We start from the raw sequence: 17,963 nt of genomic DNA, 5'->3' as shown, positions 1-17,963 counted from the left end.
GCTCGGTTGTCTGGCCATTGTCACTGTTCTTGGCGACATCTGGAGCCTGCTGTACGCCTGCATTGCCGTTTCCGTTGCTGTTTGCGTCTTCGGCTTCTTTGCACTCCCGTTGGTGATCGCCAAGGCGAATTTGTATACGTTCCTCAGCATGGCGTCGTACATTCAGCTCCCCGGTGCCCTGGACAGCTTCTACATGGCCAGGCCTGATTGCCTGCCCGACGGACCGCACTTCTCGTTCTTCTTCTACAACACGGTCGCAAGCATCATTGGAAACATTGGTGGCATTGTCGGTATTCTGCTGTTCAGGTACGTGTTCTCGAAGAAGAGCTACCGCATCACATTTGTCTTCACCACGCTTGTGATGGTTGTGGCCAGCATCTTTGACCTCATCATTGTGGAGCGGTGGAACCGTCCGCGTGTCAGCGATCACGTGGTGTATGTGCTTGGTGACCAGGTCGTCTACCAGGTGTGTTACATGCTGCACTTCATGCCAGGCATAATCCTACTTTCCCGGCTGTGTCCGCGTGGGACGGAGAGCATGGTGTACGCGTTGCTAGCAGGGTTCGCGAACTTTGGGCAGGCAGTTTCGAACACCGTCGGCTCGCTGTTGATGGAATTTAAGTGGCCCGTCGAGACGGATCCCGCTGTCGGCTGCGACTTCAGCAACGTCAAGTGGCTCTTGATTGTGGGGCACCTCCTCTGTCCGCTCGTGTGCATCCCGCTGGTGTTTCTGCTGATCCCGGCCGCACGTATCTGCGACAACATTGACGTGGATGGTCGTGTCGTCCGGCCACAGGAGCCACCCGGCGACTGTAAGGTTGAGGGAAGCAGGGAGTCATTGAGTGCTCAAGAGCCCGTGCTGAAGTGAGGGCGCACACGCCCCCGCCCTCCGTCCGCGACCCGGATGCCGTTGACGATGCGAGCTGCTTTTCGCCGGGTCGCACTTGGGGCCGCATGACCCTCATCATGCTCTAATAGCATCCCCTCTGTCTTTTTTGTTTGTTTGGTCTTTTCTTTTTTCGTCTTTTGTTTTTTTCCCTTTCACATGTGTTTTATTATTTTCCGGCATCAGTTCAGTTGCAGTGCACGGCCAGAGCTACATGTTGTACTGTCTGTGTTTTTCTCTCCCCCGTGCACTGAACTGCTATGGACGTCGGCGGGAGAAATCGAACGATGGTGTGACTACTTCTTTTTTGTCCATTTCGCTGTAAGGTAATGATTAATGAGTGATTTTCTGCTTTATTATTGTATTATGGGTGCATTTTCTCCCCATTCCCCAGCCTTGTTTTGGGGGCAGTGCCCCGTTGCCCCATTCTTGTTGTACAACAATATATTGACCGGCCACTGTCCAGCCTGCACACACTCTGCGCATGGCACTGCGACGGTGGTGGGCAAATAAAAATGTTACTTCTTACGAATTTGTTTGATTGTTTTGACACCCACACCCGTCCACGGATTTTGTTTGCTGATTGCGTTGGTGTTTCTTTTTCTCTGTGCTGCTGAGCTCTGCTGCCAGTGGTGACTGCTGCCCGCGCACACCTCTCCACTTTCTCCCAGCACGTCACTGTCCGTAGAACAAGGCCACCGAAGCAGTAAGGATGCTAGCAGCGTGGGGCGCACGACCAGCGGGCTGCTGACCTGCAGTTGTGGCGGCAGCGGGTCGTCGGCCGGTGTGGCAGCGGGCTGTGGTGCCGTCACTGCCGGTATGCCTGCGGCCGCGACTGCCCCGGCGTCCCTCTGGCCGCCCGACGGTCGACGGCGGAACAGAAATCGTGTCGTCTTTTGAGGTCGTCGGCTACGAGACGGGTAACACCGCGGCGCGAAGTGTGGACTGGCGGGCGGTCAGACGCAAGAAGGAACGCCTCGCGGAAGTATTTGCTGAGCTCGTATTAGCAGGCTCGTTTGGTTTGGGACGGATTAGGTTGCTTTCCGTGTGTGTATGTGTGTGAGTGTTCGTGTTTTTAACAGTGTTGGTATTTTTTGTGTTTGCGTGTGTGGGTTATTGTGTGGGTTATTTGAGTTTTCTCTCTTCTGGGAGTTGTCGTTTCCTTCTTTGTTGTTTTTTGATTGCTGGGTAGTGCTGTGTCCTGTACTTTTTTGTGGAAGGTACCATTGGGAGCTACGGAGACCTGAATTTTCTGTTGTTTCTTTTTCTGGGTGCGAGGGGGCGGTGGAGATAGATGATAGCATGACGCAGGGGCGGCCCGTGGTAACTGATGGTAGTGTTGCTACGGCTGAAGGAAGTGGTATGGCGGGAAAAGGGAAGGATGGAGTAAGAGTGAGGGATTGTGGAGGAAGCCGAAGAGGGTTGATTGGAGCTGGTCAAGAACGACTGCATGGGTGGCGGTGTCCCATCTGTTCGCGTGACAGCGTCGATCCCCGTCGCGTGTGTGGATTTTGTCTTGCGGTGGAGCCGGGCGTGGTGGAATTCAACCCGCGTCGTGGTGCTGCGGTTGTGTGCAGCCAGGCTTGCCTCGGGTTGTCGGAGGACCCAACGGTGCGTCTTCTGTCGCTTCCACATGGTCGTTGTTATCGCATTGCCGCCCAGAGCACCACGGCTGCCTTGCCGACCAGACAGCACTTGAGCCTGGAGGCCAACGTAACGTTTGGCAACACACAGGCAGGGAAGGGGGAAAGGATCACAGTGGAGAGGCAAGCAGATGAGGTAGTTCATGGCGGCAGTAGTCCGCATAGAACAACGTCGTACACGCATTTTGTATCGCTCCCGATTGGAAGTCTTTCTGCCGTGCGGTTGAATGCGACGCGTCTGTTAGAGGAAATGAAAAACCGCTGTGTCGATCCTGCTGCGATGGTTACAGAAGACATCTTCACCACCGCCCCTCGCATGCATATCACGTTGCTCATGCTGTCGCTTCCAACACCAGAGGCAATCGCGCTGGCCAAAGCATGCATGCGGGTACTAGAGGAGAAGATAAAGCTGTGGCAGGAGATACGGCACAGCAACACGGATAACGGCGATTGTGGCTCATTGAAGATTCATCTTGGTGGTCTGCATGTGATGCATGGCCGAGGACGAAACGAAAAAAAAGCAGATGTGTTGTACATGGGGCTCATGGATGCCGCATCCTCGGCGGTGGTCACGACGCTGCAGCAGCTAGTCTATGAATGTTTTTCGGAGCTTACCGCGAACGACCCTCGTGGAAGAGCAACAGGCAGGCTTTTGCACATGACGCTTTTGAACACCAGGTGGAGGGGTGAGAAGATTCCACAGGACACTCATGAAGAGGCGACGAGGACGTCTTCACGAGTGCCATTTGATGCCACACGCATACGGCAAGAGTTTGGACATGTGACACTTTGTGGCGGTGGTACCGACGGCGCTATTGTTTTGGAGCGCGTGGATTTAAATGCCCTAAACTACGACTCGGAGTGTGAGTGTTATAACTGTGAGTGCTCCGTTCCTCTGTAGTCTCTCTGTCGCAGTTATGTCTTTCTTTCTTTTTCTTTGGAGAGGGTCTCTTTCAGCACGACCATCATTTATTATTTATTATTGAGCTGTGCGTTTGATTGTGTGCTTGTGTGTATGTTAAGTCTGTGAATTGCAGGGCTGTTTGTTTTGTTATTTTCTTTTCTTTTTTTTTTTCTTCTCTTTTTTTGTATTTTGTTGCGCGGGGAGGGTGATGGGGGCATTTGTGTGTGTGTGTGTGTTCAGGCAGGAATGGGGATGTGTCTGCTGGGACCTCCGTGCGGCACAGGCAAAGCGACCTCCACCGTGGCAAGTTTACCCAAACGCTCAGGCATCTTAACATTTGAGGGGAAGGACTGTTTTTAGGAGTTGACTTCACACTCACACACACACAGGGAGAGACCGTAATTTCTCTCTCTCTCTTTTTGACGTCATCCTCATCCTGGGGTGCATCTCATCCTTCTTTCGTTGTGCTCCTCCACGGAATGGCACCGTCATGATCGTTTCGTGTCTTTCCTGCCGTAAGTTGACGGTGGCAGTGTGAAGGCAGATAGCGGTCAGAGATACGCAGTACACGATGTTTTTGTTTATTTATTTATTTTCCTTCTTTTGCTGCTTTGGCACTTTTGTCCCTCTCTCTTTCCCACGTTTTTTTTTTTTTTTTTTTGTGTGTGTATTCTCCTTCTTTCTATTTTCTCTTTCTCTTTTCTCTTTCTCTTTCGCTGCAGCGAGGCGCGTAAAAGGAGACGTGTGATGGCAAAAGCACGGCGGATTCAAACAGCCTCACACAACGACACTACCGTCACGGTGGCGCTGCGCCGTCGTCTGCTGCGGGGCTGTGAAGATGCTGCCGCGGTGGTGCGGGTGCTCTGTCGCCGCCGTGATCTGGCGGTCCAGTCATCCCCGCCATGGCGACAGTCGCGTTCAAACGGGGCGGCGAAAAAGAACGGGAAAAGCCGAACGACGCGGAAGGAGCAGCTGGTGTGTGCAAGGTGCCGGCTCAGCAAGCAGCACTGGCCCTACTGCGGTTTATCGGGTGAAGAACACGTCGTGGAGGAGTAGAGGTGCATGAATTCCAGTCTTTCTTACTCTCTTTCTTTCTTCCTGCCTATATCTCTTCGTGTGCAATGCGAGAATCACGTCTCTGTAAGACGGCATGAACTGACATTCCCTCCTCCCTGTACGTCCCTTGCACTGCCTTTGTTTGTTTCTTTTCTTCCTCTTCCTCTTCCTCTTCCTCTGGCTGTTGTGGGAGCTGTGGCCCAACAGCAGCACACATCGAGGGGTGGGGGGCGTGTGTGTGTGTGTGGAGGTACATCCAACAAAAGGAAACGAGTCCTACAGGCGAAAGGAGGAGGACAGCGGAACTTTAAAAACGAAAGGAAGAAAAAAAAAAAGAGGACATGTTCGGCGATCCCGTCCGTCCAGCTCCCGCGTTTGCGGTGGCGGCGGTGCGGAATGCACAGGAGAATATGCGGACAAAATTACAGCGGATGGAAAGCACGTCTCTCGCCGGAAGCATGCCGACAAAAACGTGGGCGACGGCAATTCCCCCGTTGCCCGGCAATCGTCCCGCAGCCACCAACGCGGCGGGCCAAAAAAAAGAATTTCTGGGGGCGAACATCGACTCCTGCCCGCAGTTTCAGCGGTTACGCGGCACGGCGAGGGAGGACCGTCACGAAAAAATTTTCAGGCGGACACAAGAGGCGAAACGTGCGGAAGAACTACGGCAACGGCAGGCCCTCCTCTCGCAGAGTGTGACGATGAATGACTACTACAACACGTTGTTCCGGCCGCTGCAAAAACGCGACTTTTCGACGACACTCAACTCGGCTTGGTCCGCCACCGGCAACTTGCCGGCCCCTGTTGGGGGGTCCTTACGAACCCGTGACGTCGTGCTGAATGACTTGGAGGAGTCTTTCATTGCATGCTACTACAAAATGCACCCCGCCGCGCTGCAGCGCAAAAAGGAATTGGAAGAGGCGGAGGAGCAACGACGGCGGTCCGTACGCGCCGCAGCACAAATCTCCTCTTTCAGTGGTGGTTTGCCACGCTCAAGGAGCATCACACTGCCGCGCGGCCAAAAAGGTTCTCCTAAAAAGAAGAATCAGAAGGGGAAAAAAGAAGAACAACCAAAAGAGGGGGCTCCGGCAGCAAATCTGCGTATCCTGCTGGAGGCATTGTTAGAGGCATCCGACGATCGAGGCCTGATTACATTTGACACTTTCATTGCGGTATTAAAACGTCCACCGTTTGACGTAAAAGACGATGAGGCTCTTGAGGCGCTCTTCTTTCTTGTGCAGACGTCATCGACGGCGGAGGTTGGCGGGAGTGAGACGGAGCGCCGCCTCGATGGGTCGTTCAGCGTGAGCGCCGTTCTCCCACGTGCACGAAGGAAGAGTGCATCTCAACACACGTCGCATGTTTTGGTAACAGGAACGTCTGCGACATTGGGACCCCCCAGTCCTCTCACGAGTACCGGTACGTTGCCAGCAAGCTTACGCCGTTCAGCGACGGGTCCGGGTGCAAGTCAATCGATCAGTCGTCGTGCCGCCTTCACTTCGCGTGCAAACAAAGGTGCCACCACGTCTATGACAACAATTACACTGGGAACTGCCGCCGCGTCTGAAGTTATTTGTTCTCCGTCGGTTCGTGTACGAGAAATACTGGCGGCGATAGATGCTATAATCAACGGCCCTGAGATGCGCGAGGCGGTGCGATCGGTTTGCTTTGGTGTATTGGAGAACGATGGGTTTATACACAAGGCAACTCTGCACACAATACGTCTTTTTCGCCGTGAGAACTGCGAGGGGAAAGACGCGGTGGTGACACCCTCCATTGTGAAGGCGCTTGGCGATGCGATGGAGTTGATGCTGCAGGAAGAGGAGGCGGAATACCTGCGCTCACAGATGAAAGGAAAGCGCCGTGCGAAGGCTGGCAAGGCGCCTGCGCTTCTTGCGCACCAGAAGTCAGCCATTCCGCTGCACATGATGCGTCGCTCGCACATCAATTTGAAGGAATTTAGCCGATTTTTTGATGAGCTGCCGATGATTGCCGCAGCCTTTACACATGTATGGCTTCCCGCAATTTTTGCCTTATCATGGCCCTCTGTAAAGAGGTCGTTCACATCCGAGTCCAACGATGACGGAATGCCGGGCGACGATGAAGAAAACCACAACAACAACGCGGAGGATGGGGTTGTGGACGAGTTCCACGCCTGGCGCCGTAATACAGCCCGGCGGGTCGTGACAGAAAGGCTGGAATACATGAAACCAGCATCCATCACCGAAAGTGATGTCGTGTCGCAGCGGTAGGGTTAGGGGAATCCGAGAGATGGAAAGAAAAAAGGGAGGGCGCTTTATTCAGGCATCCATGCCACGATGGTCGCTGCTACTTTCAACGAGGCGTTGTTTGTTGATGTTGGTGCTTCTGTACGTTGCCTGAAACAATATTTGCGGGAATGGAAGAAAAAAAGAATAGTCACAAGATCGAGGCTGTGGTTTCTTTTTCTTTTTCTTTTTCTCTCCTTCTCTCTCTCTCTTTATATATATATATCTCGCTCATATAAATGTATATATATATATATATATATATTTTTTGTTTTTTTCTTGCTCTTCAACAAGTAGTTTACAATCAAAACGGGCTCATGCCTGAGTGATCTCCCTTCCCTCACCTTTTTTTTTTTTTTTTTATGTAAATTTTACCATTTTTTTTTTTCTTTTTTTGCAAGCGTTTTTATTACTGTCGGCCGTATGATGAACAGTGGAGGAAAGTGGGGGAGGGTGGGATGGTGATGAGACGATGTTCTCTTTGAGTCCGCCATGCAATGCTCATTGTGTCCCTTTTTGTTTTTTACGGAGGGAGAGAGGGGTGAGGGGGTGAGTGTTGTGCTGAGGAGGTCGTTTGTTTCTTCTCACTCCTCAACGCCTCTTAAACGTTGTCAATTGTGGGGAATAAAAAAAATAAATAAAAAGAAGAGAAAAGAAAAGAAGGAAGGAAGGCGGAGGGTTTGGAAATCACGAAGTGGATTGTTTGTGTGTGGCTCGGTTGGGTGACGCTGCCTCTGTTGTTGGTGACTGACGCCCCTCCGCTGCGATGAACCAACTTACGGCCGCCGCATCCCCCACAGCAAGTGCGGAGGCGCGCATTTCCGACTTCACCGCGCTGCTGCCAGAGGGATGGGGTGAAAACGGCGGCGTCGTCACCCGCACGCTGAAGGGCCTGCTGCAGAACCCGTTTTTCAGTGCTGGTGCGGGGCTGTATCTTCTCACCTTTGCGGGAGCAGCGGCGCGTTCCTTCTCTACCGTCATGCAGACAGCGATGCGGCGTCGCTTTGTTGTTTCCATGGAAGTTACCAGTCAAGACGAGAGTTATGTGTGGATGGTGCGCTGGCTGGCGCAGAACCCTGCCTTTTACGTTCAGCAGATGAGTGTTACTACACGCAACACGACCATCTTTTCTAATGATGAGTCTTCGCATGAGTGTCTCTACGCACCATGCACGAATGTTCGGCATTGGTTCTGGTACAATGGCAGGCCTATGATGCTGCAGCGTCGACGTGTGGAGACACAAGCGATGGGTAATGATGTGCTAGAGACCATGCAGCTGTCCACCATAGGACTGACGTCAACCATCATGAAGGAAATATTGGAGGATGCCCGTCGACTCACATCCATGCGGAATAGTGACCACACCGTTATTTACCAAAACTCAGGTGGGCGGTGGACGCGACAGGAGCCACGACGTCGTCGTCCGTTGCACTCTGTGGTGCTGGACGGTAACACAAGTGCGGAGATTTTGAAGGATGTGAAGCTTTTTTTGCAGTCCAGCAAGTATTACGAGGACCTCGGTGTGCCCTATCGCCGTGGGTACCTGTTGCATGGCCCACCAGGATGCGGAAAGAGCAGTTTTGTTATGGCGCTTGCTGGGGAGTTGCGTCTCTCCATTTGTCCTTTAAGCCTGTCAAGTCGCGGTCTGAGCGATGAGGCGTTGGTGGGCCTGTTGAACAGCGCCCCGCTGCGTTCCATCGTGTTGCTTGAAGACATTGATCGTGCATTTAGCGCCGACAGCCACATCACGATGAGCGGGTTACTCAACGCGCTTGATGGTGTGGCGGCGCAGGAGGGAAGAATTGTGTTTATGACAACAAATCACGTGGAGCGTCTTGATGACGCTCTCATACGTCCAGGGCGATGTGATGTGAAGTTGGAGATTGGGCTTCTGTCACGTGACCAGGCGCAGCAGTTGTTCCGGAAATTTTTTCCGGACGCCGATGACAAACTTCGGGCCGAGTTTGCGGAACAGATCCCGTTGAATGTGTTGAACGTCGCGCAGATTCAGTCGCACCTCTTCCTGCACCGCGACAGTGCCACAGAGGCGGTACGGACGTTGAGGGAATTCCTGCACACCGTGAGGTCGTTTGAGACGCAACTGCGGCAAGCACGAGAACGGGAGAAGTGCGTGGAACGCATGAAACGTGCGCCCTTGTTGCACAATCTCTGAGCGGAGATGTGCGTAAAGGGTCTTTCGCTTTCTTTTTCTATCTCTTTCTTTCTCTCTCTCTCTCTTTGTGTGTATGTCTCTTTCCTTCTCTGTGTACTTATATATGTCTGTAAGGAGGGGGGGGAAGGATGAACACACCAACCAAAGCTCATGTACGCTTGCCTGCATGAGGTGTCATATCCCTTTTCTCCCTTTACGATGATATTTGGCTGCAATACTGCAATGAACAATGGAGGGCAGAGAAAAGGAAAAGGAATTAAAGAGACAAAAAAAATAAAAATAAAATAAAATAATAAAAGAGAGCAGCGGGAGAGAAAGCGCGATAGAAATTATGCCGTCCGGTAACGGTTGTCGTGCCAATCAGCGTCGGGCGCGGGAGCAGGCCAAACAGCAAAAACAAGGCAATGCCCACACGGCGGAGGATCGCAAAAAACACGAGCAATCAAAAACTGTTGTGCAGTGCACACTGTGCCTGCAGGGATTTCCGCGGACGGTGCGACGCCCAGAGTTGGAGCAGCACTTGGAATCCCGCCACCTCAAGGCGAATAAAACCTTCCAGGAACTCTTTCCTGCCTTTCAGGACGAATGTCAGTAAAGGAGCATGCAACTCAAGCGTCCGTGGCGCCTGTGGCTCACAGAGAAGAAGAAATGAGAGAGGGAAGTAGGAAGGGGTGTGATGGCTTTGTGAGAAGGACGGTGGAATCATGAAAGAGAAAACATCACACGGTACGCAACGTGGTCGTGCCATTTAAAATGATGGGTGCATGTCCATATATATATACTCCCTTTCAAATTAAAAAACTTATACGTGTGGCATTATAAATTCCCTTTTTCTTTTTCTTTGTTGTTGTTGTTTTCCCCCTGCGCCGGCCGCTGTGTGGGCGAGGGGCGGCAATCCAGTGATTTGGACTGTCTACACCGTTTTGCAACCCCTCCGTCCATTTGTGCTTATCCATAGCTTTCTCTCTCTCTTTCTCCCCGCAGTTGTGTCTGTGTGCCTCTTCCGCGGCGCGGGAGCGGAGAAGCGAAACGTATTTGTGTGCGCATTGCTTGCATTTCACTCTTTTTTCTTTTCCTTTCTGGAAAGCAACTCCGTGCCGCAAGACGATTTTAGGTCAGGTGGACACGGAAAGGGCCAAGAAAAGAAACAAAAGAGAGAGAGAGAGAAGACCATTCAAAATAAAAGGAACAGTGAGGCGGACGCACTGAGTGGTGTTGTGCGAACATGTCACGGCTGTTGAAGCACTACGGCTCGTGCAAGACGGCCTTCTTCTGCTGCGACATCCAAGAGAAGTTGGCAGGGCGTGTGGTAAACTTTGACAACTGTGTTTTCGTTGCCAACCGCTTTGCCGCACTCCACACTGCCTTGGGCACTGCACACAGCGTGTACGTTGTGACGGAGCAGTACCCGAAGGGCGTGGGCCCCACTTCCGCAGACATTCGGCTCCCTCCTGACGCGCACGTCTTCTCCAAGATGCAGAGCCCCATGTTGCTGCCTGAAGTGATGGCACTTGTCGACCTGCCGGAGGTGGAGCAGTTCGTCTTGTGGGGCCTCGAGACGCATGTGTGCGTGCTGCAGACTGCCGCGGCGCTCCTGGACATGAAGAAGAAAGTCGTCATCGCGGTGGACGGCTGCGGCAGCCAGTCGCAGGGCGATCATTGCACCGCCATTCAGTTGATGCAGTCGTGGTCAGGCGACGGGTGCTACGTGTCCACGTCGGAGTCGATCCTGATGCAGCTCCTGAAGGACGCTTCGGATCCGGTATTTAAGACCGTCGCGCCTCTCATGAAGCAGACGCACCCGATCCGCATCTGAGAGCACAGTGGGGAGGGAAATGGAGCCCTTGCCTCCATGCATTTTGATCTGCCCGTGTGTGTTGCCATCGGCCACAATCTATCGACATTATTTGGCGAACTGAGTAGGCATGAGTCTAGTGGAGCGTAGCAGGGGGGCTGGGGTTTCGGAGGATGGAGTACGTGTGAGCTCTTTTTTTTTTTTTTCTTTTACTGCAGGCATTTGTGGGCGCAAAACACAAGATGCTTCCTTCTAGGAATTTGTGAAGAGAATGTTTGCGAGGAAAAGATAGCCACCCAGATTAATATACACACATACATATATACATATATATATATATATACTGATAAAACGAGTATATCTCTTTACGACTATATTATATATTATGTATTTTTGTAGGAACCGCGGATGGAGGGAATCAGGAATCCGATAACGGCAAGACGAATATTTTATGTTGTTGTTTTTTTATTTATTATTATTATTATTTACTTTTGTAAAATACCCACACACCCTCTATTTTTTTTTTTTTTTTTTTTTTTGGTTCCTTCACACTGCGGCGGGGTCTTGTGGCTGGTAGACCCCTCAAAGCCCGCCAATTCGTAAGTTATAAATATTTCTAATTCTAAAAAAAAAAAGTACAACAATCCACGAGGGTGGCTATTGGAATATATTTATTTATTTATTTATTTGGGGTAGGCATGGAGGAAGTGTTGAAGCCATTGCCTTTTTATTTGCCTCCTTTCTTTTTTCCCTATTTTGTTTGGTTTCTTTAGATAAGTTCAGGATCCGACCAGCAGCCCGGGCGAATATTCTCTCACTATCTATGTATATATAAACATATTCTTATGGACGTCTTTTTATGCATGTGTGAGGGCGTTCTACCGCGAACATGGTGGCAGTGTTCGCTGGGTATAGTCATGCTCGCTGCTCTTTTCCACCTCGCCCTGCTGCTCACTCTGTCTGTGCTGTGTGTGTTGCCCCCGCTATGCATATACTTGTGTGGTTAGCACGTGTGGATGCACAGGTGCCTCTCTCTACACCGTTTTGCAACCCCTCCGTCCATTTGTGCTCATCCACAGCTCTCTCTCTCTCTCTCTCTCTCTCTTTCTCCCCGCAGTTGTGTTTGTGTGCCTCTTCCGCGGCGCGGGAGCGGAGAAGCGAAACGTATTTGTGTGCGCATTGCTTGCATTTCACTCTTTTTTCTTTTCCTTTCTGGAAAGCAACTCCGTGCCGCAAGACGATTTTAGGTCAGGTGGACACAGAAAGGGCCAAGAAAAGAAACAAAAGAGAGAGAGAGAGAGAGAAGACCATTCAAAATAAAAGGAACAGTGAGGCGGACGCACTGAGTGGTGTTGTGCGAACATGTCACGGCTGTTGAAGCACTACGGCTCGTGCAAGACGGCCTTCTTCTGCTGCGACATCCAAGAGAAGTTTATGGGGCGTGTGGCAAACTCCGCCAACTGTGTTTTCGTTGCCAACCGCTTTGCTGGACTCCACACTGCCTTGGGCACTGCACACAGCGTGTACGTTGTGACGGAGCAGTACCCGAAGGGTCTCGGAGCGACGTCCGCAGACATTCGGCTCCCTCCTGACGCGCACGTCTTCTCCAAGAAACGGTTCGCAATGCTGGTGCCGGAAGTGATGCCACTTGTCGACCTGCCGGAGGTGGAGCAGGTCGTGTTGTGGGGCTTCGAGACGCACGTGTGTGTGCTGCAGACTGCCGCGGCGCTCCTGGACATGAAGAAGAAAGTCGTCATCGCGGTGGACGGCTGCGGCAGCCAGTCGCAGGGCGATCATTGCACCGCCATTCAGTTGATGCAGTCGTGGTCAGGCGATGGGTGCTACGTGTCCACGTCGGAGTCGATCCTGATGCAGCTCCTGAAGGACGCTTCGGATCCGGTATTTAAGACCGTCGCGCCTCTCATGAAGCAGACGCACCCGATCCGCATCTGAGAGCACAGTGGGGAGGGAAATGGAGCCCTTGCCTCCATGCATTTTGATCTGCCCGTGTGTGTTGCCATCGGCCACAATCTATCGACATTATTTGGCGAACTGAGTAGGCATGAGTCTAGTGGAGCGTAGCAGGGGGGCTGGGGTTTCGGAGGATGGAGTACGTGTGAGCTCTTTTTTTTTTTTCTTTTACTGCAGGCATTTGTGGGCGCAAAACACAAGATACATAATTTTTTATTTTTTTCTTTTTCTCTCACTATCTATGTATATATAAACATATTTTTATAGACGTCTTTATGCATGTGTGAGGGCGTTCTACCGCGAACATGGTGGCAGTGTTCGCTGGGTATAGTCATGCTCGCTGCTCTTTTCCACCTCGCCCTGCTGCTCACTCTGTCTGTGCTGTGTGTGTTGCCCCCGCTATGCGTATACTTGTGTGGTTAGCACGTGTGGATGCACAGGTGCCTTTGCCAAATATTCATGTGCGTACGTCCTCTTTTTGTTCCCCCATTCACATGGTGCTTTTCCTCCTTTCCGCCGCCCCGCCCCGACATTAGTGTGAAGTCACATACACGCAGACAGAGAGCGAGTGTGAGACGCTGAAGGTGCAAAAAAAAAAAAAAAAAGGAAAAGAAAAAAAAGTTTTTTGTGTAACTAAAACAAAAAAAAAGGAAGGTAATAACTCGTGTTTTGTGTGATACGGCCCATTCATCGTTTCTCCTGTGTTGAGCGGGCGGGTGGATGTTCACGCGTCTCTCAGCGTCGGTGCGGCAGACACACGCGGTTCTGGCGACGCGGCATACGGCTCTTCTTACGTGTTGGCGGCATGCCAGTCGTGATGAGGGGAAAAAGCGGCTCCCCCGACGTACATCTCAACCGAGGCAGAGCCGTACAGCGGCGGCAGCGACACCGTCCGACGTGTCGGTGAGGGAAGCGGAACGAATACTGACAAGTGCCGTCGCGCCGCCGTCGCTGGCGCCGTTGTTGGTGCCCCCGCCAGCGACGAGGAGGAAGAAGAGTCAAGCGACGAGCAGGAGCCCAACCCTCAGCAGTGCCGTGGAGGAGGCAAAGGTGAACAGCAGGGCGCCGGTGGAAGAATCGGGGAGTTATGATACGGTGCCGGAGCGCATTGGGCAGGTGGCAATGAAGGGCAAGAGGAATAAGGCGACGTCAGTGGTGACGACGACCGAGAAGAGGAAAAAGAAGAAGGTATCGGAAGGGGCTCAGTGGCGGAACTCAACGCCGGTGGCCCGTGGCATAGATGAGCAAATAGAGAAGGAGGAGGCAAAAAAGAAAGATGCCGTTTCAGTTTCTGACGATGAGGCAATTTTGGACGAGGAAAGCGAGCAGTTCATGCAGCTGCTGGTGGATGAGACGATGCGGCGCAAACAGCAGCGGCGTGGTGTGTCCCTCGAGGGACGTGAAAATGATAACAACGTGGCGGGAGAAGAAGAAGAAGAGTACCCCGCGCGGCTGGAAGTTGTACACCGCAGCGATGTGGGAAAAGACACGGTCGACGATGCAGACGAGGAGGGAGCAAACAGAGCAGCAGAGAGGACCGCACAACGGACGGAGGACACGGCGAAAGACGACGATGCTGCCAACTGCATCGACGAGTTCAGTGATGATCAACGCCGTGCGGTGGAGTTGGCGCTCCAGCGACGCAACTTGTTTGTCACGGGTGGTGCTGGGACGGGCAAGTCGCTTGTTATTCGTGAGATTGTGCGACAGATGCGTGAGGGGGGGCGGCGCTCCGTTTTTGTCACGGCGACAACCGGCGTGGCTGCTTTGAATGTGCGCGGGTCCACCATCAATAGTTTTGCCGGTGTGAAGTTTGGTGATGGCGAGGCGCGGGAACTCCTGAAGTGGGTGCGCCGCAACCGCCGCGCTGCGGGGCGGTGGAAGTACTGTCAAACCCTCATCATTGATGAAATCTCCATGATGGATCCAGAGCTGCTTGACAAGTTAGACTACATTGCCCGAGCGATACGACGCCGTGCGGATGAGCCGTTTGGCGGGATTCATGTCATTTTGTGCGGGGACTTTTTGCAGCTCCCGCCTATTCCACCCCGTCGCACGCAGTGGTCGCAGCAGCGGCAGCCAGAGGACGAGGCGGTGAGGAACGAAGATGCGGAAGAGGAAGAAGCGATGCCGGATCGGCCTAAGAAGCGGTATTGCTTCGAGGGGGATGCATGGAAGGCGCTGGGGCTCACAACTGTTGTGCTGCAGCAGAAGTTTCGTCAGAACGAAGATGCCAAATTCCAACGCGTCCTCGACGATGTGCGAATTGGGGTGCTCTCAGGAGAGACGTACGAGATGCTCATGTCCCGCGCGGCCTTAAAGACGACGAAGGCGAAGTCCCGGAAGGGCCGCCAGTTCGCCGACAACTCAGAAAATAGGGCGATGATAGAGGGAGAGGAGGGAGAAGATGTTGAAGGTGGCAGGTACGTGCGGTTGTGTGCCACAAACAAGGAGGTTGAGGCCCGCAACGCAAAGCACTTTGCCGCATTGGAGCCGCAGGGAATTGGGGATTTCTCCAGGCAAACAGCTGCAACCTCCTCGTTTTACTCCTCACGGCTGCAGGACCGTGAAAAAAACAATAACAATAATGAGGGGGAGGAGGAGGAGGAGGATGTGATGCGTGAAATGGACGAGACGGAGGATGATATTCGCCCACTGCAGATTTACCGTGCACACGATACATACGATGAGGACGATGCCGCCTCCGCCGGCCCGCCGTCGTGGGTGAAGTTTGAAGACAGCACATTACCCACGGAGCTTGCGCTGAAGGTGGGCACCCGCGTGATGCTTCTGCAGAACATTTCGCTTCGTTTAGGACTTGTGAATGGTTCTGTGGGGGAGGTGGTCGGCTTTCTGCACCCGCTGGAGCTTGTCGAGCTTGTCCTGCGGGCCCCACGTGAGCGGTATCACGTTTCCGCACGTGGACAGGAGTTGTTGCGTCGCGGGGGGTTCCCCACAATTAACGATGCCTTTCGTTGCGTGGACACGTCATTGGGGCAGTCTCTTTTCTGGTCGCTGCGGCAGCGCGGCCTGCGGCAGCCGGCGGAGGTGAGTTACGGTAGTGTTTATGGCAATGCGCACTGCCGTGATGTGCAGCAGCTTGTGGGAATTTCGCCCTCGACGTCCGTGCACCCACTCGAGCTGTACATTGGTGGCATCCCACCGCAACAACTGCGCCTCACCCGACTGCCGGTGGTGAAGCTCGACCTGCAGCCCCAACATCTTACTCTCCGCACCGACAAGGCAGATGGGGCAAACGGGAAACGGAGTCGCAGCGTGCAGCTTCCGCGGCATGTGTACGCGTTTGTGTCGCCGTACTCGCATCAATGGTACATGGGAGATCAGGTCGTTGCGACACGCACGCAGATCCCATTGCGGCAAGCCTGGGCCATCACTGTGCACAAGGCACAAGGACTGACAATATCTCACGTGGAGGTTGCAATGCATCGGTTCTTTTCTCCCGGGCAGGCGTATGTTGCATTGAGCCGCGGCACGCAGTTGGAGAAGATCCGTCTTTTGAACTTTAACGAAAAAAGTATTCGCGCCTGTCCGATTGCAAAGGGCTTTTACTCCATGCTGGAGAGTGCGGAAAAGGAAACGGGTGATGAGGCAGATGCTTAAAAAGTCAAGGCGTAAATATGGCCCTCTGTATTTCTCTCATAAACGCATATATGCATATGTACATGTGTGTGGGGAGCAGAAAATAACTGATATTCGCGTGCAACGACGGAGATATATTTATATATTTATAGAGAGAAAGAGAGAGAGAGAGAGAGAAATAGATAGATAGATGGACAGACAAATAGGGATGAAAATAGAGATGATAACAATGCCGATGATGATTGTTATTATCATTTATTGCTGCTTTAATAAGATAAGGGAGTATGCATGCACCCAAATATATATATGAAACAGAAATGAATATGGCAGCCTTCATGACGAACACACACACAAGAAAAAAAAAAAAAAACAGACACACGCACGCACAGAAAGAGTGAAGGAAACGGAAGGAAGAGAGTGAGAAAGAAAAGCAGAAGGGGAGGGGGGGCGTGTTGTGGAGCCATAGAGAGAGAGAAAGAGAGAAAAGAGAAGGAAAAGGGGTTGTGAAAGTGTGAATTGAACAACCATCACTTAGAGCGTCCTTTATGATTATATACATAGATATACACGAGCTTACTCTCTCTCTCTCTCTCTATCTCTCGCTGTGTGTGTGTGTGTGTCGATGTCTGGATGTAATGACGTGAGTGCTGCCTCTGACGCATGCATGTGTGTTGTGCTACAATTCTTTTCTTGTTGTTGTTTTGTTGCCTCATCTTCCTTTTTATTCACTGCAGCAGTAAAGGGCATTTATATTGAATATACATACATATAGATATATAGATAGACATATATACATATACACACACCACACATATATATATATATAACATACATACATTATATTATATTATACAAGCAGGCATAACGAGAGGCCGGCGCCCAGCCTCGTCTCTTCTCAGTTGAGAAACTCAATTATTTGACTTGTGTGTGTGTGCGAGGTTGGAAGAGCAGGGCCCGCAGCATCGTATTCATACGCCCTGCAGGGAGAGAGAGAGAGGAACAGACCGTCTCCTCCCCTAACCCGTGAAAGGAGTAAGGGAAAATAATAATAATAATAATAAACGTACGCCAAAGAGCAAAAGGAATTAAAACTTCTTTTAAAAAAGAAAAAAAAAAAGTGTGAGGAAAAAGGGAGAGTTTGACGCTCTCGTTCTTTGGTATTACTTTTCAAGGAAAAAAAAAAAAAGGGTGAGATATATATATATACACCGCGGCTGGGAGGGCATCACATTGCAGCGTACCTGTCACGCCTCCTTTTTCCTTATTACCGCCCCTATTCCAAAAGCGAGGGTCTTTGGGAGGAGAAAAAAAAAAAAAAAAGAAAGAAAGAAGGGGGTGGGGCCGGTAATTTAGAAGAGAGAGTCCGTTCTTTGTTGTCTTTTTTTTGTTTTTTTTTTTGTGTGTGTGTGTTTTTCCTGCTGCTTTTTGGGTGTGGCGCTGGACACGGACAGGCACACGCACCGCGTTAGGGAACGAGGGAAACATGCACGATAGCAACCAGGAGCTTTGTGAGCCCACGATTGTGGGTGATTTCAAGCTTTATAATGTGAGTGGTTCTCAGTTTGAGGTGCCGAGGAAGTACACACTGTTGAAGATACTTGGGACAGGTGCGTACGGCATTGCCTGCAGTTGCCTCAATGAGGAGACAAAGGAAAAGGTTTCCGTTAA

At 51.7% G+C, this 17,963-nt stretch overlaps 9 protein-coding genes across 9 annotated transcripts, besides 26 other annotated features; all 9 read left to right on the top strand.

The window, feature by feature from the left end:
* Tc00.1047053505945.90 (folate/pteridine transporter, putative) lies at positions 1-868 on the top strand (the record flags this gene model as incomplete). The annotated part of the gene is made up of 1 exon (XM_803958.1): positions 1-868. A coding segment is annotated over one exon (868 nt), but the record flags the coding sequence as incomplete, so codon positions are not given.
* Positions 1-1,003: a sequence feature (heterozygous, non-Esmeraldo-like haplotype).
* Positions 990-1,042: a sequence feature (A-rich).
* Positions 1,004-1,877: a sequence feature (areas merged during assembly that could not be assigned to a particular haplotype. This can correspond to areas where the two haplotypes were merged or to regions with more than two copies in the genome that were merged during assembly.).
* Positions 1,878-17,963: a sequence feature (heterozygous, Esmeraldo-like haplotype).
* Tc00.1047053505945.80 (hypothetical protein, conserved) lies at positions 1,940-3,430 on the top strand (the record flags this gene model as incomplete). Its single annotated transcript, XM_803957.1, has 1 exon — positions 1,940-3,430. One exon carries the CDS (start codon positions 1,940-1,942, stop codon positions 3,428-3,430), a length of 1,491 nt encoding a protein of 496 aa, XP_809050.1.
* Positions 3,572-3,617: a sequence feature (A-rich).
* Positions 4,008-4,147: a sequence feature (A-rich).
* On the top strand, positions 4,181-4,489 carry Tc00.1047053505945.69 (hypothetical protein, conserved; the record flags this gene model as incomplete). The annotated part of the gene is made up of 1 exon (XM_803959.1): positions 4,181-4,489. The coding sequence occupies one exon, from the start codon at positions 4,181-4,183 to the stop codon at positions 4,487-4,489; it is 309 nt and encodes a 102-aa protein (XP_809052.1).
* Tc00.1047053505945.60 (hypothetical protein, conserved) lies at positions 4,831-6,741 on the top strand (the record flags this gene model as incomplete). Its single annotated transcript, XM_803956.1, has 1 exon — positions 4,831-6,741. The coding sequence occupies one exon, from the start codon at positions 4,831-4,833 to the stop codon at positions 6,739-6,741; it is 1,911 nt and encodes a 636-aa protein (XP_809049.1).
* Positions 6,930-6,968: a sequence feature (GA-rich).
* Positions 6,970-7,021: a microsatellite.
* Positions 7,102-7,152: a sequence feature (A-rich).
* Positions 7,383-7,418: a microsatellite.
* On the top strand, positions 7,523-8,929 carry Tc00.1047053505945.50 (ATP-dependent chaperone, putative; the record flags this gene model as incomplete). The annotated part of the gene is made up of 1 exon (XM_803955.1): positions 7,523-8,929. The coding sequence occupies one exon, from the start codon at positions 7,523-7,525 to the stop codon at positions 8,927-8,929; it is 1,407 nt and encodes a 468-aa protein (XP_809048.1).
* Positions 8,950-8,994: a sequence feature (GA-rich).
* Positions 9,168-9,231: a sequence feature (T-rich).
* On the top strand, positions 10,155-10,745 carry Tc00.1047053505945.30 (ribonuclease mar1, putative; the record flags this gene model as incomplete). Its single annotated transcript, XM_803954.1, has 1 exon — positions 10,155-10,745. One exon carries the CDS (start codon positions 10,155-10,157, stop codon positions 10,743-10,745), a length of 591 nt encoding a protein of 196 aa, XP_809047.1.
* Positions 11,029-11,067: a microsatellite.
* Positions 11,185-11,212: a sequence feature (AT_rich).
* Positions 11,241-11,263: a microsatellite.
* Positions 11,260-11,535: a mobile genetic element.
* Positions 11,393-11,413: a microsatellite.
* Positions 11,804-11,834: a microsatellite.
* Positions 12,087-12,677, top strand: Tc00.1047053505945.20 (ribonuclease mar1, putative; the record flags this gene model as incomplete). The annotated part of the gene is made up of 1 exon (XM_803953.1): positions 12,087-12,677. The coding sequence occupies one exon, from the start codon at positions 12,087-12,089 to the stop codon at positions 12,675-12,677; it is 591 nt and encodes a 196-aa protein (XP_809046.1).
* Positions 13,284-13,315: a microsatellite.
* On the top strand, positions 13,416-16,316 carry Tc00.1047053505945.10 (PIF1 helicase-like protein, putative; the record flags this gene model as incomplete). Its single annotated transcript, XM_803952.1, has 1 exon — positions 13,416-16,316. The coding sequence occupies one exon, from the start codon at positions 13,416-13,418 to the stop codon at positions 16,314-16,316; it is 2,901 nt and encodes a 966-aa protein (XP_809045.1).
* Positions 15,285-15,307: a microsatellite.
* Positions 16,446-16,486: a microsatellite.
* Positions 16,683-16,791: a sequence feature (CT-rich).
* Positions 16,872-16,896: a microsatellite.
* Positions 17,052-17,143: a microsatellite.
* Positions 17,337-17,356: a microsatellite.
* Positions 17,600-17,626: a microsatellite.
* Tc00.1047053505945.5 (mitogen-activated protein kinase 3, putative) lies at positions 17,779-17,963 on the top strand (the record flags this gene model as incomplete). Its single annotated transcript, XM_803960.1, has 1 exon — positions 17,779-17,963. A coding segment is annotated over one exon (185 nt), but the record flags the coding sequence as incomplete, so codon positions are not given.

Source organism: Trypanosoma cruzi, genomic scaffold, assembly GCF_000209065.1.
Source record: "Trypanosoma cruzi strain CL Brener 1047053515925 genomic scaffold, whole genome shotgun sequence".
Classification (NCBI taxonomy): domain Eukaryota; phylum Euglenozoa; class Kinetoplastea; order Trypanosomatida; family Trypanosomatidae; genus Trypanosoma; species Trypanosoma cruzi.
Note: the sequence above shows the minus strand (reverse complement) of the source record. Positions and strands in the feature narration are given on the sequence as shown.